Genomic DNA, 18,767 nt, shown 5'->3' on the forward strand with positions numbered 1-18,767 from the left:
TTTCAGCATATTTGGTGTAGTTATTTTGGAGTTATATCACTAATTACTAAACTTCATAAAATATGCAAATGACCTATTTGTTAACTTGACACTGCCAAATGCTTCTCACTACAATTAGATATTTATCAAAATAATATCTGTACCCAATTTCACTGACTTGGGTGCTGTAATTTCAGAGTTATATACCTAATTACAAAGTTTATTAAATATGCAAATGAACCCTTAATTAATTTACCACTACTAAATGCTTTACACTACAGTTAGATATCAGTCGGATCAGTATCTGCAGCAGATTTCATCACATTTTGTGAAGTTATATTGGAGTTATATGACTAATTACAAACTTTCATAAAATATGCAAATGAGCTATTTATTAACTTGACACTGCCTAATGCTTCTAAATATAATTAGATAATATATATTACATCAATATTTGTTGCGAGTATCATCAAGTTTGGTGCAGTTATTTCAGAGTTATCTCACTAATAACAAAAGTTCATTAAATATTCAAATGAGAAGATAATTGACATTACACTAACACTATCATCATAATGTTCTTAGATTGTCACCTGTGAAAAGTTTCATGAAATTTTGTGCAGTATTTCTTAATATATGTCTACACTGTCATTACCGTCTCCATGGGGAAACCATTGTACGGAAAAAACGATATTGCATAACTTCATCAATATGCAAGTCACACTAACCAAACTTTAATCAGTTCTTGCAAGTAGCACATGGTACCTGTGTACCAAATCTGACCTGACTCCGTTCAGGCGTTTTTGAGTTATCGTGTAAACAGACAGACAGACAGACAGACAGACAGACACACACACACACTAACACACACACACACACACACACACACACACACACACACACACACGGACAGACAGACAGACATCGCTATGACAATAGCCCACGTGTTTACACACGTGAGCTAAAAATTATTCTTCTGAATCTAAATGTCAAACACAATAAAACTAACAACCCGGTTAAAATGTCTTGATGTTGACTTTAAACATGAATTTCCATTGTTGTTGTTTAGTAACGTGAAAAGGAATAAGTCTGTAGTGCCTTGTAAAATGTACAATGTCTATTGTCATCACTTCTGGACATTCTAATATGTATGTGGGTACTATTGCCATATTACTTGACAACCGCTATAACAGCCCTTGTTGATGGGAAATGAAAGGTGTGTGAACATAGGGTATCGCCAGCAATATTCATGTAGAAGTTATAAATATGATCAATAAATGTCATTTATTAAACTTTATTTTACATTTTACAAGTCTTACCCATATCTAGTGTGTCTATTACTTTACCCTAGATATCTCTGTATAGTATTTCAAAGAAAACAGTCCATATCTGTTAATTGCCCTCCCTAATCCCCTTAATTGATTTGTTCTGCCGATCACCTGTACCTTGGGGCTTATCGCCCTGACCAAATAACTCGTTAGCAGCTCATAAGCAGTCTCCTATCTTATGAGCTGCTAAGGAGTCATTTGGTCAGGGCGATAAGTCCCAACATTGATCTGCAGGACAAATCAATGGAGGGGATTAGGGAGGGCAATTAACAGATATGGACTGTTTTCTTTGAAATACTATATAGAGATAGCTAGGGTAAAGTAATACACACACACTAGACAGGTAAGGCTTGTATCGGGTATAATGAAAAAAAGTTTACTTGAATACGTGACATTTATTGATCACATTCATAACTTCTAGACGGATATTGCTCGCAATACCCTGTGGTGTGCAGTGACAGTTGATCTACCCATGACAACCAACTATCGGCCAACTTTAATAAATAAGCTTAGACTTTAATAAGGGTAAATTGAATTCCATAGATTAGCTGACAAAGATCATCTGTGGTCAAGTGTAACAAAGGATGCTGTTTTAAAGTCATGAAAAAAGTCCATTTGATCATAATCAATTAATGAGACTGCATGTTCAATACTGTGATTGCCATTGTTTACTTGCTACATTTGAAGCTCTTCAAGTTAGTGAAAATAATGTAGGTCGGTAGATTTTAAGAATCTCTCTGTGGATGGTGTAATTTTGTTGCTTGTTGTTTTTAAAATTCAAGACTCTTTGCAAGATTGATTCAATGAAACAGTTGGTTAATTGGTTTTCAAGATAATGGATTATGTACAGTTACCAAGCACTTGCAGTCAAACTTGTGTATAGTGATCAAACAAGGGACGGGGAAAATGACCATGGATAGTAAGCACATGCATTCAGACCTGTGCATAGTGGTCAAACAAGGGACAAGGAAAATGACCATGGATAGCAAACACATGCAGCCAAACCTGTGTATAGTGGTCAAACAAGGGATGGGGAAAACTGACTATGGAGGTGGCCTTTTTATGGCAAGTAGGTGTACCATTACTTTTGGAATAGGTGCATTCAAGAGTAAATGTCAAGGTAGTCATTTCACATTATCTATATAAAACCAAGTAAAATGTGAAAATTCCAGTTTTAAGATTGAAAAATAAATCTGACAAGCTTATGAAAATAAGAACAATTCACGATTTTGAAAGCAGCAGAAACCTGTCATGCATTCTCAAAAAACAGCACCGTCATTAATTATTGTACAATTCAGTGGTGACACTTCAAAGATGTCAAATGATTGCAGTTCAGTCTACTACCATTTGATTTGATGTTACACCCATTCTGTTTGATTTGATACATCATCCATTCAAGCCCTATAATAATTACTCTGTATGCAGAAGCTAGCTTTTGAATTAGGCCAAACAAAAAAATATGTGCTGTTCCGATTACATGGTTTTAAAAAATAGGGTAGGTACGGTAGTAGGGAATTTTTTTTTTTCATTTTTTTTTTTATTTCTCAATGTGCATTTTGTACGCGTTCAAACAAACTACCAGTGAACAATTTCCTCATGAAACGCACTCAAATTGAATACCAATATATTAAAATAAAATATTCATCAGTAGAATTGAAGTGTGTGGTTTATTAGACTGCCATGGAAATTGATATGGCTGAATAACAATTCTTTGACACGAAAGTGAACTGTTTATCTAAAGGTAAATCCTCAGCTTTTAGCAGTCACTCGCAAGAAAACGCACATGCTTTACGTTGAAGTTGTTTGTAGCCTCGCCAACCTGTATATTTGTCTGTTGTACTTACAACCACGCCCCAGCAGCATCACTGGCACATTCAACTTGAATAGAATACATTTTACATTCAGAAAAACCTGGATGGTGTTCTCTCCAAAATTTCTTCGAATGTTCGGTTCTGTTTAACAGAAGACAAAAATCGACCTTTCTTCACCATGATCGCATTTGCGAAACAAAATTGAGTACACGTTATGTCCATCGCGAGTCACCATTTTGTTTGAGACGAGGCCTGCTATAAGTAGGCATACCAGGCCCTTTTTTGTTCTCGGTTAAACTTACTTGAATTGTATGTTTTCTTGAAGATCTTGTCTCAGGATCAAAAACTGTTTGAATAATGGTTCTATCTTGTCTACTTCCAGGGTTACGATTTTTTTAGAATTAAAATATGCTCGATTTTTTGACAAAAGGTCAAAAAATTTCAACATATGGCTGAGAGTCATTTTGTGGGTATCCCTATGAAAAAATATAGTTGTATAATAACATTAATTCTCTAACTAATCTGCTTTAAAATACTTTTTGTGCAATATATTGTAAGAGTACGGTATAAGGAGCTTTTGTTTTCTTTACACAGAGACTTGAAAATGCCAAAAATTTTGTGAGACAGAGTTGAAAATTAATTGGAAGGCACCGCGCATGTTATGTGTATACTACCAGTCAAAAAGCTATTTTTCGCCATTTTCAAACTACTGTAATTTTCAGAGTTTTTAAGCTAGCTCTGTCAAATTTTGGACAGTTAAACTTGAGTAATAACAATTAGATCTGTAAAATTTCTTAAGTGTTACATTTGAGAAATTCTGATATTCAAAAAACCAAAAATCATAGGAATATGAATAAAATAAGTCATTGTTCAACTGATCAACTCACAGTACAGAATAATCCCCCTGGAGCTGTCCTTTTTACACAAGAATATTACTCCCCCCTAAAAAGCTGTCATCTTGTTGTAGTCAATTTTCCTTTAGCATTGAAATCTAGAGCCGTGGTTATGATTTTTTCCTTTCCTTTCCTTAGATTTTTCATTCTCTCTTCATTTGCCCATCTTTCAACTTGTCTTGTTTATCAATTCCCGATTCCTGCACTACCCCTATCTGTCATTTTCCCCAGTTTACGTTTAAGGTTGTTTACATACATTTATTATAATAATAACCATGGCATGCTGACTTTATTCCCATACCGGTACATCATTGAAGTGTTCAACGAAGTACTAGGTACGGCAAAATTCACGGTAAATTCCCAACGCACAGATTTTGAAACTACTCAGAACTGACCTTAACACACAGTTTTTGGTGTACGGGTTTATATTGTAATGATAGAATGACTATAAAAAGTAAAATTGACCAAAATTTTGCTCGATTCACTATCACAAAACACTTCCGGGTTTTCACTTGGCCTGCATGGCCGCGCTGTGCATGGCGCGGTTCGGAAATGACAACAACAAGGTAAATGAAAGATTACATCAAAAAACGGCCGTGAAAATGCTTCAAACTTTCCACAAATTTAATATAACAGTTGCTGTTTGGTATACTAACTCCGATCACTGAAAATTGTCCCTGCATTTTAGCGAAAACCTACCCACAAAACGCCGTTTAGGCACTGAACAACATACTGTAACGAGCCATTCCATTCTAACATATGGGGGGTAGTGGCCTGAGAAATGTGCGTGCCGCGCCGCAGTACGGCACGCTGCAGCGCTGTATGGCGAAAAATAATGCTGGATTTTGAGCGCTAAAATGACACGATATTTTTTTCTTTATTTTCAAAAAAATCCCATGGTAGAACGAGCAGTTGAATTGGAATTTTTTTTATCGATAATTTTATTGAATTAGACCCAACACTTTTTGAGATACAGCAGTTTGAAAACCGGACACCGTTCGGTGTGCAACAGCTGTCAGTGTCGATGTCATCATGTCGCAAGTTTTCATGAGCGTCTGGCATCACTTCTAGAAGAATGACGTATTAGTTCTCGCGTGATTCGCGCGATTTGTCATAGTTCTCGCGTGATTTCATGCGTTTCACGTTTTTTCATACCGTTATTTTTACTTCCGGGTTTACGAGGCTCTAAAAAGTCTAGGGTCGGGGGGTTAAAATTGGGTTGGGTCGGGTAATCGGAACAGCACATATTTTTTTGTTTGGCCTTATAAGCATTACACTTACGCTTGTTTATTGTCCCGGACTTACAATTTGTAATTGAAAATGTAGCAAAACTCCACTACAGTGAGAAATCCAATTGAACACAGATATAAACGACTAACAAGCGACCTAGCGGCCAATATAGCTCCGCTGTGTTTATGTACAGAATAACTATTTTTGACACATGTCGATGAAGAAGGTGGAAATCTTTGGTAACTCACTGCAGTGGCCAGAAAAAAGTGGCTAAAATAAGCTGCAAAAATACAAAATTGAAGATTTCATCATACTTTGATTATATCACATCCGATCATGTCTAAGAACATGTCAACCAAAGCTATCTGATGAGTAGTTTTTTGGGAATAAAATATTCTGACCAAAAATGGCAACAATTGCCCCCAAAAATAAAAATAGAAACCTGTATACCAAATTTCAAAGCTGTTAGACCAGTACTTTTTGAGAAACGTATTTTTTGACAAAAAATAGGAAAAAATTGCCCCCAAAATTCAAAATTGAAGATGTCATCATTATTTCAATAAATATCATTTAGTTCATCTATGGAAACCTGTATACCAAATTTCAAAGCTATCAGATAAGTAGTTTTGGAAATACACATTTTTTGACCAAAAATGGCAAAAATTGCCCAAAAAATACAAATTACAGATTTCATCAGAAATTCAATATATATTACTTAGCTTATCTGTAGAAACCTGTATACCAAATTTCAAAGCTATCAGACCAGTACTTTTTGAGAAATACATTTTTTGACCAAAAATGGCAAAAATTGCCCCAAAATTACAAAATTGCAGATTTCATCATATTTCCATAAATATCATTAAGTTCATCTGTAGAAACCTCTGTACCAAATCTCAGAGCTATCAGATGAGTAGTTTTGGAAATACATATTTTTTGACCAAAAATGGCAAAAATTGCCCCAAAAATACAAAATTACAGTTTTCATCAGAAATTCAATATATATTACTTAGTTCATCTATAGAAACCTGTATACCAAATTTCAAAACTATCAGACCAGTACTTTTTGAGAAATACATTTTTGACCAAAAATGGCAAAAATTGCCTTAAAAATGCAAATTTGCATATTTCTGCACAATTTGAACAAATCTGAAATAGATCATCCCTAGGGACATATGTACCAAATATAAAAGCTATCTGACTAGTAGTTTTGAAGGAGAAGATTTTTGAAGATTTTTTTACCAAAAATGACAAAAATTGCCTTAAAAATACAAATATGCAAATTTCACCACCATTTGAACAAATCTGATTTAAGTCACCCTAAGCAAACTGCATATCAAATTTAAAAGCAATCGGACAAGCGCTTTCAGAGGAGAAGATTTTTTACCAAAAACACCAAAAAATGCCCCAAAAATACAAATATGCAAATTTCACCATGATTTGGGCAAACTGAAGTGAGGTCACCCCAAGTGAACTGCACATAAAATTTCAAAGCAATTGGACTTGTGGTTTCAGAGGAGAAGACAATTGTTGACTGACGACGACGGACGCCGCCGACGGACGACGACGGATAATCAACCTATTTGATAAGCTCTGCGTTGCTGACAGCGGAGCTAAAAACTCCAATTTGCCACATTATGACATGACATACATACATTTTATCATCAGACCATCAAATAATCCGTTTCCTTTGATAAACAGAAGAAACTATGAATTGTATTATGGTTCCATACCAAAGAAATATTGCAGGTTAACAATTTTGGCGACTGTGTTACCTAAATCCAAAAGTAACACATACTTGTACATGCACTTGAACAAACTTATCTGAGATTGTAAAACACTACTGGAATTCACCAAGAACTCAACTTTGCCTGCCAGCAATAGTATATTCAATATTTTCCTAGGCTCAATTTGTATAGGAATAGACATCTTCGGTGCTGGTGAATCCATTTACAGTTTGGGATAATCTTCATATTTACAAACCCTGGAAGTGAGATCATCTTAATGTAATGTTTGACTGGATAATCAGCAAAGAATTTAAATTTCTAAAACAGTATTACAATGTGCAAACTAAAAATCATTCCCAATCCATGATCAGCAGTACTTTGGAAGTTAACTTTCTCGTAGTGAAAGATTTTAAAATTATTTCCATCAGTCTAACGTTAACTATAACCATAATGGCCTCGGTGTCCTGACGGCTGACGCTGTTTTGGTGGCATATTTGAAGATCTATATCTTTGTGACATGAGTGGTGTATGTGGTAAGTGACCTCTAGAATTTTGTCGGCCATAATCCTGTGGGCGTCCATATTCCCGTTGTTCATACTCTTTTCTGCTGTACTCTGGACGACCATAGTCAAGATATTGCCGACCATATTCCTGTGGTGATGATCCATAATCCATTGGTCTATAATGTTCATAATTAAACTGATCCAGCATGGATGACCTCTGCATGGGGTGTCCTCCTGACATTAACATTCTTCGTTGATTAGCAAAGGATGACAAATTATCTGGCATAGAATGCGATCGGTGGAAATGTGGACAATCCATTCCAGCATCCACTAGATTTAATGGAGTGTTGGGAGTCTGAGGTCGACTATTTCTGCCCTCTGGTGTTGGTAATGGACTATTCCTGCCCATAGCATTGACAGCTGCAATATGCTTACTCCCCGGTCGACACTGCAGGTTGAGAGCTCTATCAAATAATCTGATGCCATTCATTAGCTGTATTGTGTATGGTATTGATATATCATGTTTATATTCTATGAAGGCATAGTTGCGTTTGTTGCCATCTTTGTCTTTTGCTATTTTCACATCAATGAGTGGTCCAGCCTGTCAAATAAAAAGAAGACAGCACTGAAACACAAAACTCTCACACAAAGTGTATTTGACGTACAAGACTCTATATACTTTCATTGTACAGTCTGAAATATGAGTACCTCAAGCATAAACACAAGGTGTAACCATTGACTTGTACAGAATACTTCTACAAGTGTCCCTCCAAAACTAAAGAAAGTAAGTGAAATCTACCAGTCCTATGACATCAAACAAAAAATACCGTCAAGGACAGAGTGCTCACATTCAGTTTGAATTGGTAAATTCAAGAAATATTTTAACCAGAAAAACAAGAATGACAAAAGCAAATAAGGTCTGCAACTTAGGTACTGGAGGTCATCTTTAGGAACATGCATATCAACTTTAGCAAGGGGACAAGCAGATCCTACATACGTAAGCAAATGTCAACAAAAAAATTAGACAGAGAAACTTGACAAAAACAAACGGTGAGAGAGTAGGGATTAAATAAAGAGTGGGAAAAAATGTACAAGCGATCAGGTAAAAAGTAACGCTACCTCATCAATCTTCTATCCCCTGCCCCCTCCTGAATATCAAATGTTCCACCCATTACATAAGACCAATGGCAGGAAATGTATTTACAACTTTGGGGATGTTTTAATTAATGCTATGAGTGCTATCATTCAAATGTAAACAGCACTTAAATCAGTTACAGATAGTGAAATGCCTTCCACTGTGGGGGGATTACGACATCTGGAATTATCCTGAATCCAAATTTCTCATCAGTTCTTGTGTGTCTTACATGCAAAAGTTGCAAAAATTGGTTTGCAATGAAAAAATTTACCTCAGCTTTGTTTTCTGGATCAAATTTTACTGCAAATTGATACCAAATATGACAAAATTATGTTCACAGCCTTCAAAACTCTCTCACAACATATCCTGGGTTGGTGTAGGTCATTTAAGGTCACACACCAAATACCAAGCTGAAATATGCAGCGGTTTGCATGTTTTTGATGTTGACGGACATACTGTACGTATGTACGTATTTACATACATACATACACAGTGATGTCCTTATATTTAAAAGTAGGCGGGTAATTTAAGAAAGTAGACGGGTGGACTGCAAGGAAGCGAAGCGACCGAGCGGCGAGTGAGCGTAGCGAACGAGGGGGGAGCGCGAGAGGGGGTGTCCCCCCTCTCGCAAGGCAAAAAATGAAATTTTGGAGTGAAAATGGTGTTCTCTGGTGGCATCTGAGGTGACATTTGGCTGAGACTGAAACAGTACTTTTGTTGTGTGTCTTAGACGTGGCTCACATACAACAAAACAAACAAACATGATTTTGTTTTGTTTGTATTATTTATGACACACTTATGGTTTTATTTGCAGTGAAGATGTAACATTTAATCTTAAATCACCCGCTGTCTGCTCATTTCATTGCTCATTTCCCATTCTTCATTACCACATAGTAGTTTCCCCAAACCATCAAACTCATTCTATTCTACACATTCGCTTTTCTTAAGAAAAACATCGGTAAGATAATTCACTGTAACAGTGTTCGTATTTACGGGAAAAAATGCGTATATAGAAAACTCATAACAATGAAAAATGCGTAGAGAGTCGATCCAATGCGTAATAATATTACGCATTGGATTGAGTCTCTACGCATTTTTCCATTGTTATGAGATTTCTATACGCAAACGGTTGCGAAAGCACTCTCCGCGACTGAGCCTAGGCGACAACAAGACGAGATGAGTGCCCGCTTAACACTAAATTTGTTGCAACATTTCTGTCAATCACTCATTTTATGTGTAAAGTTTCGGATTCTCTGAGTGTAGTCTGAAAAATCGGCATCGTCGAGTCAGAGGCACGTTACCATGTCAGTTGCTAATTTTCAGGCTAGCGATAGTTTCTGAAACGTATGTTACAGAAGTGATTGACAGAAATGTTGCAACAAATTAAATGCAAATCGCGCACGATCATCGCGTCTCGCTGTCCCCAAATTTGATCAAAGGAGATATGCAGCAAGGCGTCGGAAGGAAACAACTCTATTTTCTTTCAATTTTACTCCACGAGTCCGTGAAAAAAAATGATTCAGAGGGTCCATCGAAAGACACTATCGGGCAACCCAACATGGAGAACATGGAGAAGCACAGTGAAATCGAACCCATGCCGGAATCCATGACGTATTGTCCTGCTGTCTTAAGCAACAGGGGATCAGCGCCACGGTGAAGCCGTGAGCCGTGACGATGATGCGCCGGTCGGCAACGGTCGGCAACACACATGCCTGTCACCGTGGATCCTAGTACGTAAAAATAATCAATGAAAAAAATAACCATTCAAATAAACAGTTGCTTCTAAAAAAATCAGTTCTAGCTCATTTTTTTTTAAATCTAGAAAACGCGTCGGTATTGCTCTGAGAATAACTTGATTTGTTGAGAAGATCATACTCGTAGTGACCGTGACGTTGGCAGCCAGCGCGGCGGCGGAAAACTAGCTGCAGTCTCATGAACTTCGAATCGTCGATCAAAATCACATCTTTTTGGGGCTTTTTTCTCACAAATTCAGCGAAATTAAAGTTTTTCATATATAAACTAAATATATTTTTGGAATCAAGTATACCTTTCGAACGGGCTTTCTTCGGGTAAAACATTCCATCGGCAAGGTGCCAGTGGCCGACGCCACATTTCTTTTTGACGCCATCGTTAAAAATAATGATCTAAGATGACCTTCATACTAATCAAACCAATTACACTGCTCGTAACAAAGACAGCACCATAGGGGCGTCCATCAGCCAATCACACTATAAAATATCGGTCACAAAAAGCCACAAACGGGTATTTAGAAACTGTTTTATGTTTGTGCAGTTCCATGCGGGGAAAGGGGTCGCGAAACTGCTAATCGTAGGCGTGTGCCGTCTAACAGCAGGCAGTGCAATCCCGAAATTACAGGTCTATAAAATAATCTAATGACGTTAAAAGTAGCCGGGAAAAAATGCAAAACAGCCGGGTTATTTACCCGGCACCCGGCTTCTAAGGACAACACTGCATACACACATACAGTACATACAGACGCCATTGACTTCAGCTTATACGATAAACTCACATTGGTATAACCAAAGGTGAGCTAAAAATTGCCCCCAAAAATACAAAATAGCAGATTTCATCCTAATTTCGATATATCTTATTAACATAAACCAGTATTGGCGCTAGGAATTTTTTCATTGTGGCCACAGTCTATTAGTGAGGCTAAAATGATCAAATTTTTTTGCCACAGGCAATTTTTATTAGCCACACCCAACAAATCAATTTCACATACAAATTGCATAAACCCTACTTTCAATAACGTTTGTAATTTATTATCAACATGTTTTGCCAGGGCTGTTGTACATACACTTTTATTCCTTGACAGATAAACCGCTGAGCAGATTTTCTGCCAATTTTATAGCTGTATTAATGAGGTAAAGCATGTGTTGTCATAAGGTCTCCAATCCTACTAAATATAAAGGACATAGCACTTGTGGTTACTTATTCATTGACATAAACATGTATTTTAGGTAAAAGGTTATCGAGGTCACATGACATTTTGTCAAAAACTTTCTATCCTATAGTTATCCCTATATACAAAATTCAGACAGCCAGCTCTATTGGCTCGCTCAAAATTAGATATGCACATAATTAATGACATACAATATGTGGCGTCATAAGGTGTCCCATCATACCAAATATGAAGGGTGTAGCACTTGTGGTTACTGAGTTATGAACAAATATGTATATTTTAGGTCAAAGGTCATTGAGGTCAAGACATTTTGTCAAAAAATTGTATTGCTAAGTTATCCCTATATACCAACCAGATATGAACTGTAAATGCTCACGTGTTTCATTATATATTGAAGTTATGTGTAAATTTGAACCTTTGCCACATGTTTGCAACTTCATTGAAAGTATTATGATCAACATAATGAACAATATTCACCACAGATTAACTTTATAGGTCATTAAGTATTCAAATACACAATTAGCTGAAATAGAAATAGTTAATTTCTTTGACTATTGTATCACCACGTTATATAGCCTTTGGTCAAGTCCTTCAAACTATATATTCCAAACTTTGAAAGCTCATTAGATATGCAAACTATAAATTAGCTGACACGAAAACTTAAGTGCGAAATGACTATCAATATTGGTATAACCTGGTATAATCATCAATGTACATAGCATGTTATGCCAACTTTGATCAAATAAATCCAAGTATATATCCCTAATTAGGAAAGTTCATTAAATACACAAATTAGGAATTGGCTGAAGCAAAAATGCTTAATGCCTTTCAATAATGTTAGCCTACATAATATCTTTAATGTACATAGCAAGTTTCATCAATTTTGGTCATGTAAATTCAAATATATATCCCTAATTTCAAAAATTCATTAAATATGCAAATTAGGAGCTGGATGAAGTAAACATAGGGCCAAAGTCCCTGAAGCTACTATAGACATGGATACAAAATTAAGTATTTCCTTACTGTATGAAATTATCTCACTAAGGTCATCCTACGGACAAGTAAACTAAATATTAAAGCTGTCTGACCAGCGGTTTTGAAAGAACAAGCAACTCAACAGTTGACAGAGCTCTGTTGAGTTATGTAGAGAATAACCTTTTGTGACACATGTACTGATGAAGAAGGTGGATATCTTTGATTAACATTGTAGGAGTTCTGTTGATAAGTTGAGACTGTACATACTCAGAGAAAGCACACTGAAGAGACAAAGGTTTGAAACTTAAGAAGTTCAAGGTCATCAAAAGCATTATAAGGAATCATGTTACACTTTCATTGCACTGTTTACACAGATTGCATAATTGCTATAAATAGCACATGAGGAATCTTTATACAGCCCAGCTTTACCATAAAAACCCTATCACTTTGACCACTCTTTTAATTGACCACTCTATTTTTTTCCTCAAAAAGTAATTTTATTTTATCCTTACCAAGTCAACCATAAATGGAAATTAGAACTTTCTCTATCTCTATCTCTATCTCTATTGACTATTTTGAGCAATTTTTTTTAGATAACATACAGGGCACAATAAATGACGGTTCAGAATATGTCAAAGTTGGGATTCAGGAAAGTTGCCTTTACATGTTTTAATCCTCCAAGATGGTAAGCATTTCACTATGAACTGTCAAAAAAAGTTGAATTTCTGTAAATCTACACTAAAATTATTTTGGCTTTGATGATTTCCTAATTAATTCAATTATTTAAAATCATATTAATTATTTTTTTCTGGGTGAATTGATAGGGTTTATACAGTACAAGAATTACATACAATGTAAGTCAAATTTTGACCAAAAATGACAAAAAAATTCCGTAAAAAATACACATTTGCATATTTCATCACAATTTGAACAAATCTAAGTTGGGTTACCCCTAGGGACCTGTATACCAAATAACAAAGCTGTCTGACCAGCGGTTATGAAGAAGAAGATTTTTTACCAAAAACACCTTTTTTGGCATTAATTTGCCTATTTTCAACAATATCAAAAAATTAAAAAAAAGTTTCTCAAATCGTATTTTTCATCTACACAACAAATATCAAATCAGTAAGTACTGCGGTTCTCAAGATATTTGAGTGGACGGACGCCTCACAAACGGACATACATACATACATACAGACTGACGACGGACGCCGGACGGATACCCATCCCAATAGCTTCTATAGACTATAGTCTATAGTAGCTAAAAATGCTTAATGACTTTCAGTAACGTCGTATCATAGTATATTTATGTACATAGCAAGTTTCGTCAACTTTGGTCTAGTCAATACAGATAAATATCCCAAATTATGAAAGTTCATTAAATATGCAAATAAGGAATTAGCTAATGTTCAAATGCTTAATGACTTTCAATAATGTTCTATCATAGTATCTTTAATGTACATAGCCAGTTTCGCCAACTGTGGTCTCGTCAATTCAGATAAATACCCCTAATTAGGAAAGTTCATAAAATATGCAAATTAGGAATTGGCTGAAGTAAAAATGCTTAATGACATTGGCTGAAGTAAAAATGCTCAATGACATATAATAATGTTCTATCATAGTATCTTTAATGTACATAGCAGCAAGTTTCATCAATTTTGGTCATGTAAATTCAAATATATATCCTTAATTTCAAAAGGTCATTAAATGTGCAAATTAGGATTTGGATGAAGTAAAAATGCTTATTGACTTTCAGTAATGTTAAATCACAGTATCCTCAATATGCATACCAAGTTTCGTCAATTTTGATCGAGTAAATTCAGATATATATACCTAATTAGGAAATTTCATCAAATATGCAAATTAGTAATTATCTTTCACGTCACCCCTAAATAACTTGCACAGCTGATATATCTTGATGTGATCAACATTTGTAGCAAATATCATCAAATTATGTGCAGTCATTCTCAATGTATAGCCGTTTTTTTCTAAAATCATTAATTATGCAAATGAGCAAAAAGTAAGCGAGCCACACCCACAAAAAATTAATCAGTTCTTGCCATTTGCAAACTGAATCTATGTACCAGATTTGATTCTGATCTGATGAGCTGTTTTTGAGATATTGAGCACACAGACAGACAGACACACAGACACACAGACAGACAGACAGACACACAGACAGACAGACATCGCTGCAACATATGCTCACGTGTCAATACGTGAGCAAAAAATCAGACATCTAGCTCTATTGGCTTGCTCAAAATTAGATATGCACATAATTAATGAGGTACAATATGTGGCGTCATAAGGTGTCCCATTGTACCAAATATGAAGGGTGTAGCACTTGTGGTTACTGAGTTATTGACAAATATGTATATTTGAGATCAAAGGTCACCAAGGTTATGTGACATTTTGTCAAAAAAAATTGTATTGCCAAGTTATCCCTATATACCACCAGATATGAACTGTAAATGCTCACGTGTTTCATTATATATTGCAGTTATGTGTAAATTTGAACCTTTGTTACATGTTTGCAATTTCATTGAAAGTATTATGATCAACATAATGAACATAATTCACCACAGATTAACTCTATAGGTCATTAAGTATTCAAATATGTAATTAGCTGAAAAAAATATTAATTTCTTTGACTGCTGTCATTGTATCACCATTATATATAGAAAGCGTAATTGCCTTTGGTCAAGTCCTCCAAACCATATATTCCAAACTTTGAAAGCTCATTAGATATGCAAACTATAAATTAGCTGACATGAAAACTTAAATGCGAAATGACTTCCAATATTGATATAACCTGGTATAATCATCAATGAATGAAGTAAAAATGCTTAATGACTTTCAATAATGTCGTATCATAGTATCTTTAATGTACATAGCAAGTTTCGTCAACTTTGGTCTTGTCAATACAGATAAATATCCCTGATTATGAAAGTTCATTAAATATGCAAATACAGAATTGGCTAAACTTCAAATGCTTAATGACTTTCAATAATGTTCTATCATAGTATCTTTAATGTACATAGCCAGTTTCATCAACTTTGGTCTCGTCAATTCAGATAAATACCCCTAATTAGGAAAGTTCATAAAATATACAAATTAGGAATTGGCTGATGTAAAAATGCTTAGTGACATTTAATAATATTCTATCATAGTATCTTTAATGTACAAAGCAAGTTTCATCAATTTTGGTCACGTAACTTCAAATATATAGCCTTAATTTCAAAAGGTCATTAAATATGCAAATTAGGATTTGGATAAAGTAAAATGCTTAATGACTTTCAATAACGTTAAATCATAGTATCTTCAATGTGCATACCAAGTTTCGTCAATTTTGATCCAGTAAATCCAGATGTATACTCTTAATTAGGAAATTTCATTAAACATGCAAATTAGTAATTATCTTTCATGTCATCCCTTAATATCTTTCAAAGCTGATATATCTTGGTGTGATCAACATTTGTAGCGAATCTCATCAAATTGTGTGCAGTTGTTGTCAATATATATCAGTTTTTTCTAAAATCATTAATTATGCAAATGATCAAAAAGTAAGCAAGCCACACCCACCAAAAACTAATCAGTTCTTGCCATATGCAAACTGAATCTATGTACCAGATTTGATTCTGATCTGATGAGCCGTTTTTGAGATATTGAGTACACAGACAGACAGACGGACAGACAGACAGACAGACAGACAGACAGACATCGCTGCGACATATGCCCACGTGTGTCAACACGTGAGCAAAAAATTCAGACCACTAGCTCTATGTGTTGCTCAAAATTAGATATGTGCATAATTAATGAGGTACCATATGTGGCGTCATAAGGTGTCCCATCATACCAAATATGAAAGGTTTAGCACTTGTGGTTGCTGAGTTATGGACAAATATGTATATTTGAGGTCAAAGGTCACCAAGGTCACGTGACATTTTGTCAAAGTGTCCGAGATATCTGCTTGAACGGATGGACTCATGGACGGACATGACCCAATCTATAAGCCCTCTGGACTTTATCTGTGGGGACTAAAAACTGTGTCACTGCATCCTATTGGCAAGAATACGATGAGAAACTAAATTTTTATTTTTCTTGGCCTTATACATGGGAGTCTATGGAGGTGTAAAATAAAAAGTCCTCTAACACGGCCAAATTTGATCGCATTGTGAAACAAATCTACGTGCATCTGTATGAGGTTGGGTACTATTCTTGTGCAAAGTTTGAAAGAAATTGACCAGGGCATGTCTGAGATATCTGCGTGAACGGTCGGATGCACACACGGACACACACACACACACACAGACGCACGCACGCACGGACATGACCAAACCTATAAGTCCCCCCGGACGGTGTCTGTGGGGACTAAAAACTACATATGCTGACAGGTAATCCAGTAAAACTTGTTCTTGATGACAAGTATTATCTTTGCATATGAAAGTACTGCAGACCATTTTATTTTCACTTGAATTGATTTAGCTGGAAACAGATTTTCATAGTTTCACAGTCTTATTTTCACTTTGACTAGTCTGCTTGGATGTTATTTTAGCTGAAAAAAGCTCCAGCAAGAGTAACGAAAATAAATTCCAAGTGAAAATGAAATATTCCGCAGTATGACTAAATCAGCTGAAAATATAAAATTTCTTACAGTCACTCTAATCAGAAACCGAATCCGAAACTGAATCCGAATCCAAAACCGGGTCTAACTTCAGCATCGTGACCGTACCGCCATTTGCCCCCTATCCAAGATGGCGTCGATAACCGAAAAAAGGTCCATTGAAACAGAGTTCTACAGTACTACAGTACATCTATACATTTACGTCCATGATCTATAGTATAACGAGACAAACACTAACTTGCACATGGACGTACCACATGGTATGTCCATGCATAGCCCTGCGTACCATGCTGTGTGTCACACAGCACGGTACACAGGGCCAGTCCTTGCTGCGGATCCGTAGCCCTACCACTCCCTTTGCTGGTTGTGTTGGGGGAGTGAATTTCACCTACCACTCCCCCAACACAACCAGCAAAGGGAGTGGTAGGGCTACGGATCCGTAGCAAGGCCAGTCCATGCGTACAGGTCTATTCCCGGCGTTATACGGCCTCCACCACAGCCCTGCAACGGTCCATGGAGATAACTGGGGACTCTGCGGTCCGGATGCGGACCGCAACGAAAGAACGGTCTTTTTGGCCGAAAGTCTGCTCTATCGGGGCAAAATCCTTTCCCTGCCTACCTTTACCTCCTAACTGACCCCAGAAAAGATACGATTAAGTTCTCCTAACGTCCAAAACCACTCGTTTTCTGAAACATAACGTACTCGACAAGTTGTTTACCCATGGAGATCGCCATTTTGAATCTCGCCAGTTATCTTTATGGACTGTTGCAGGGCTGTGGTGGAGGCCGTATAACGCCGGGAACACATAGACCTGTCCGCAGGGCTAGTCCATGCACTGCACAATGCATGGCCAAATATAAACGAAATATCCACTTCCGCCATCCCTACTGTATATGTCGTGGGAGGAATGTTGCTAGACGTAAATTCACAATTTGAAACCTATGTCGCGTCTGCGGGACAGGCAAACTTGAGAAATTCAATGCGGTTGGGTTCTACATGGAGGTGGGAAGAGACTACCTCCATGGTTCTACTAGTACTAGGCAGCATCTCTGAAGTCAGAATAGAAAGTCACGCGTGCCGTTTCGACGTTTCGGGACACACATCTCTTGCATCCTGGGCAACAACAACAGTCAACAACATAGCTGCAAAATTGTAGCGCTGCGGTGAGGCAGTCGGTGAGTTTGGTTTTTGCACCTATCAACCTATCAGTGGTATATTACCACTGCACTGCCAGCGTCATACAAGTTTACCGACCTGAACAAACAGCTCATACAACAATTCTTCGGTCGTCCTAGGATCTAAATTCCCGACCCACAGAGTGCGATCGACTTGTTCTCCTGTCATTTTAGAGGTTTGATTTCCAAACACACATAGAATATATTGTTCAATGTACGGGTGCACAGCCCAAGCAAGGTATCATTGAAATGAGATTCAGATTTGGTTTCGAATGTTGTCATGTGACCTAAGTCGTACCTGTCGGTGGCGGCGCTCAAGCTTGCTGTTCAGACACTGCTTTGTTTCTTTGGCATGGGGTGACATGCCTGGATAATTCTGTTGGCATCAAAAGTGGCTTACCCCCATTCCAAATGTGGAAAGCAGAGTGTGTCCCCCCACCCCGAGCCAGATGTAAAACAAAAAGATGAA

The 18,767-nt window shown here is 36.6% G+C and overlaps 1 protein-coding gene across 1 annotated transcript; it reads right to left on the reverse strand.

Moving 5' to 3' along the window:
• Nucleotides 1-1,799: 1,799 nt before the first annotated feature.
• LOC139116301 (RNA-binding protein 7-like) lies at nucleotides 1,800-18,548 on the reverse strand. The gene is made up of 2 exons (XM_070678926.1): nucleotides 18,378-18,548; nucleotides 1,800-8,066 (listed from the first exon to the last, which is right to left on the reverse strand). The coding sequence occupies exons 1-2, from the start codon at nucleotides 18,465-18,467 to the stop codon at nucleotides 7,398-7,400; spliced, it is 759 nt and encodes a 252-aa protein (XP_070535027.1). The 5' UTR covers nucleotides 18,468-18,548; the 3' UTR covers nucleotides 1,800-7,397.
• Between the last annotated feature and the right edge of the window lie 219 nt (nucleotides 18,549-18,767).

Source organism: Ptychodera flava, chromosome 17 (assembly GCF_041260155.1).
Source record: "Ptychodera flava strain L36383 chromosome 17, AS_Pfla_20210202, whole genome shotgun sequence".
Taxonomy (NCBI): Eukaryota; Metazoa; Hemichordata; class Enteropneusta; family Ptychoderidae; genus Ptychodera; species Ptychodera flava.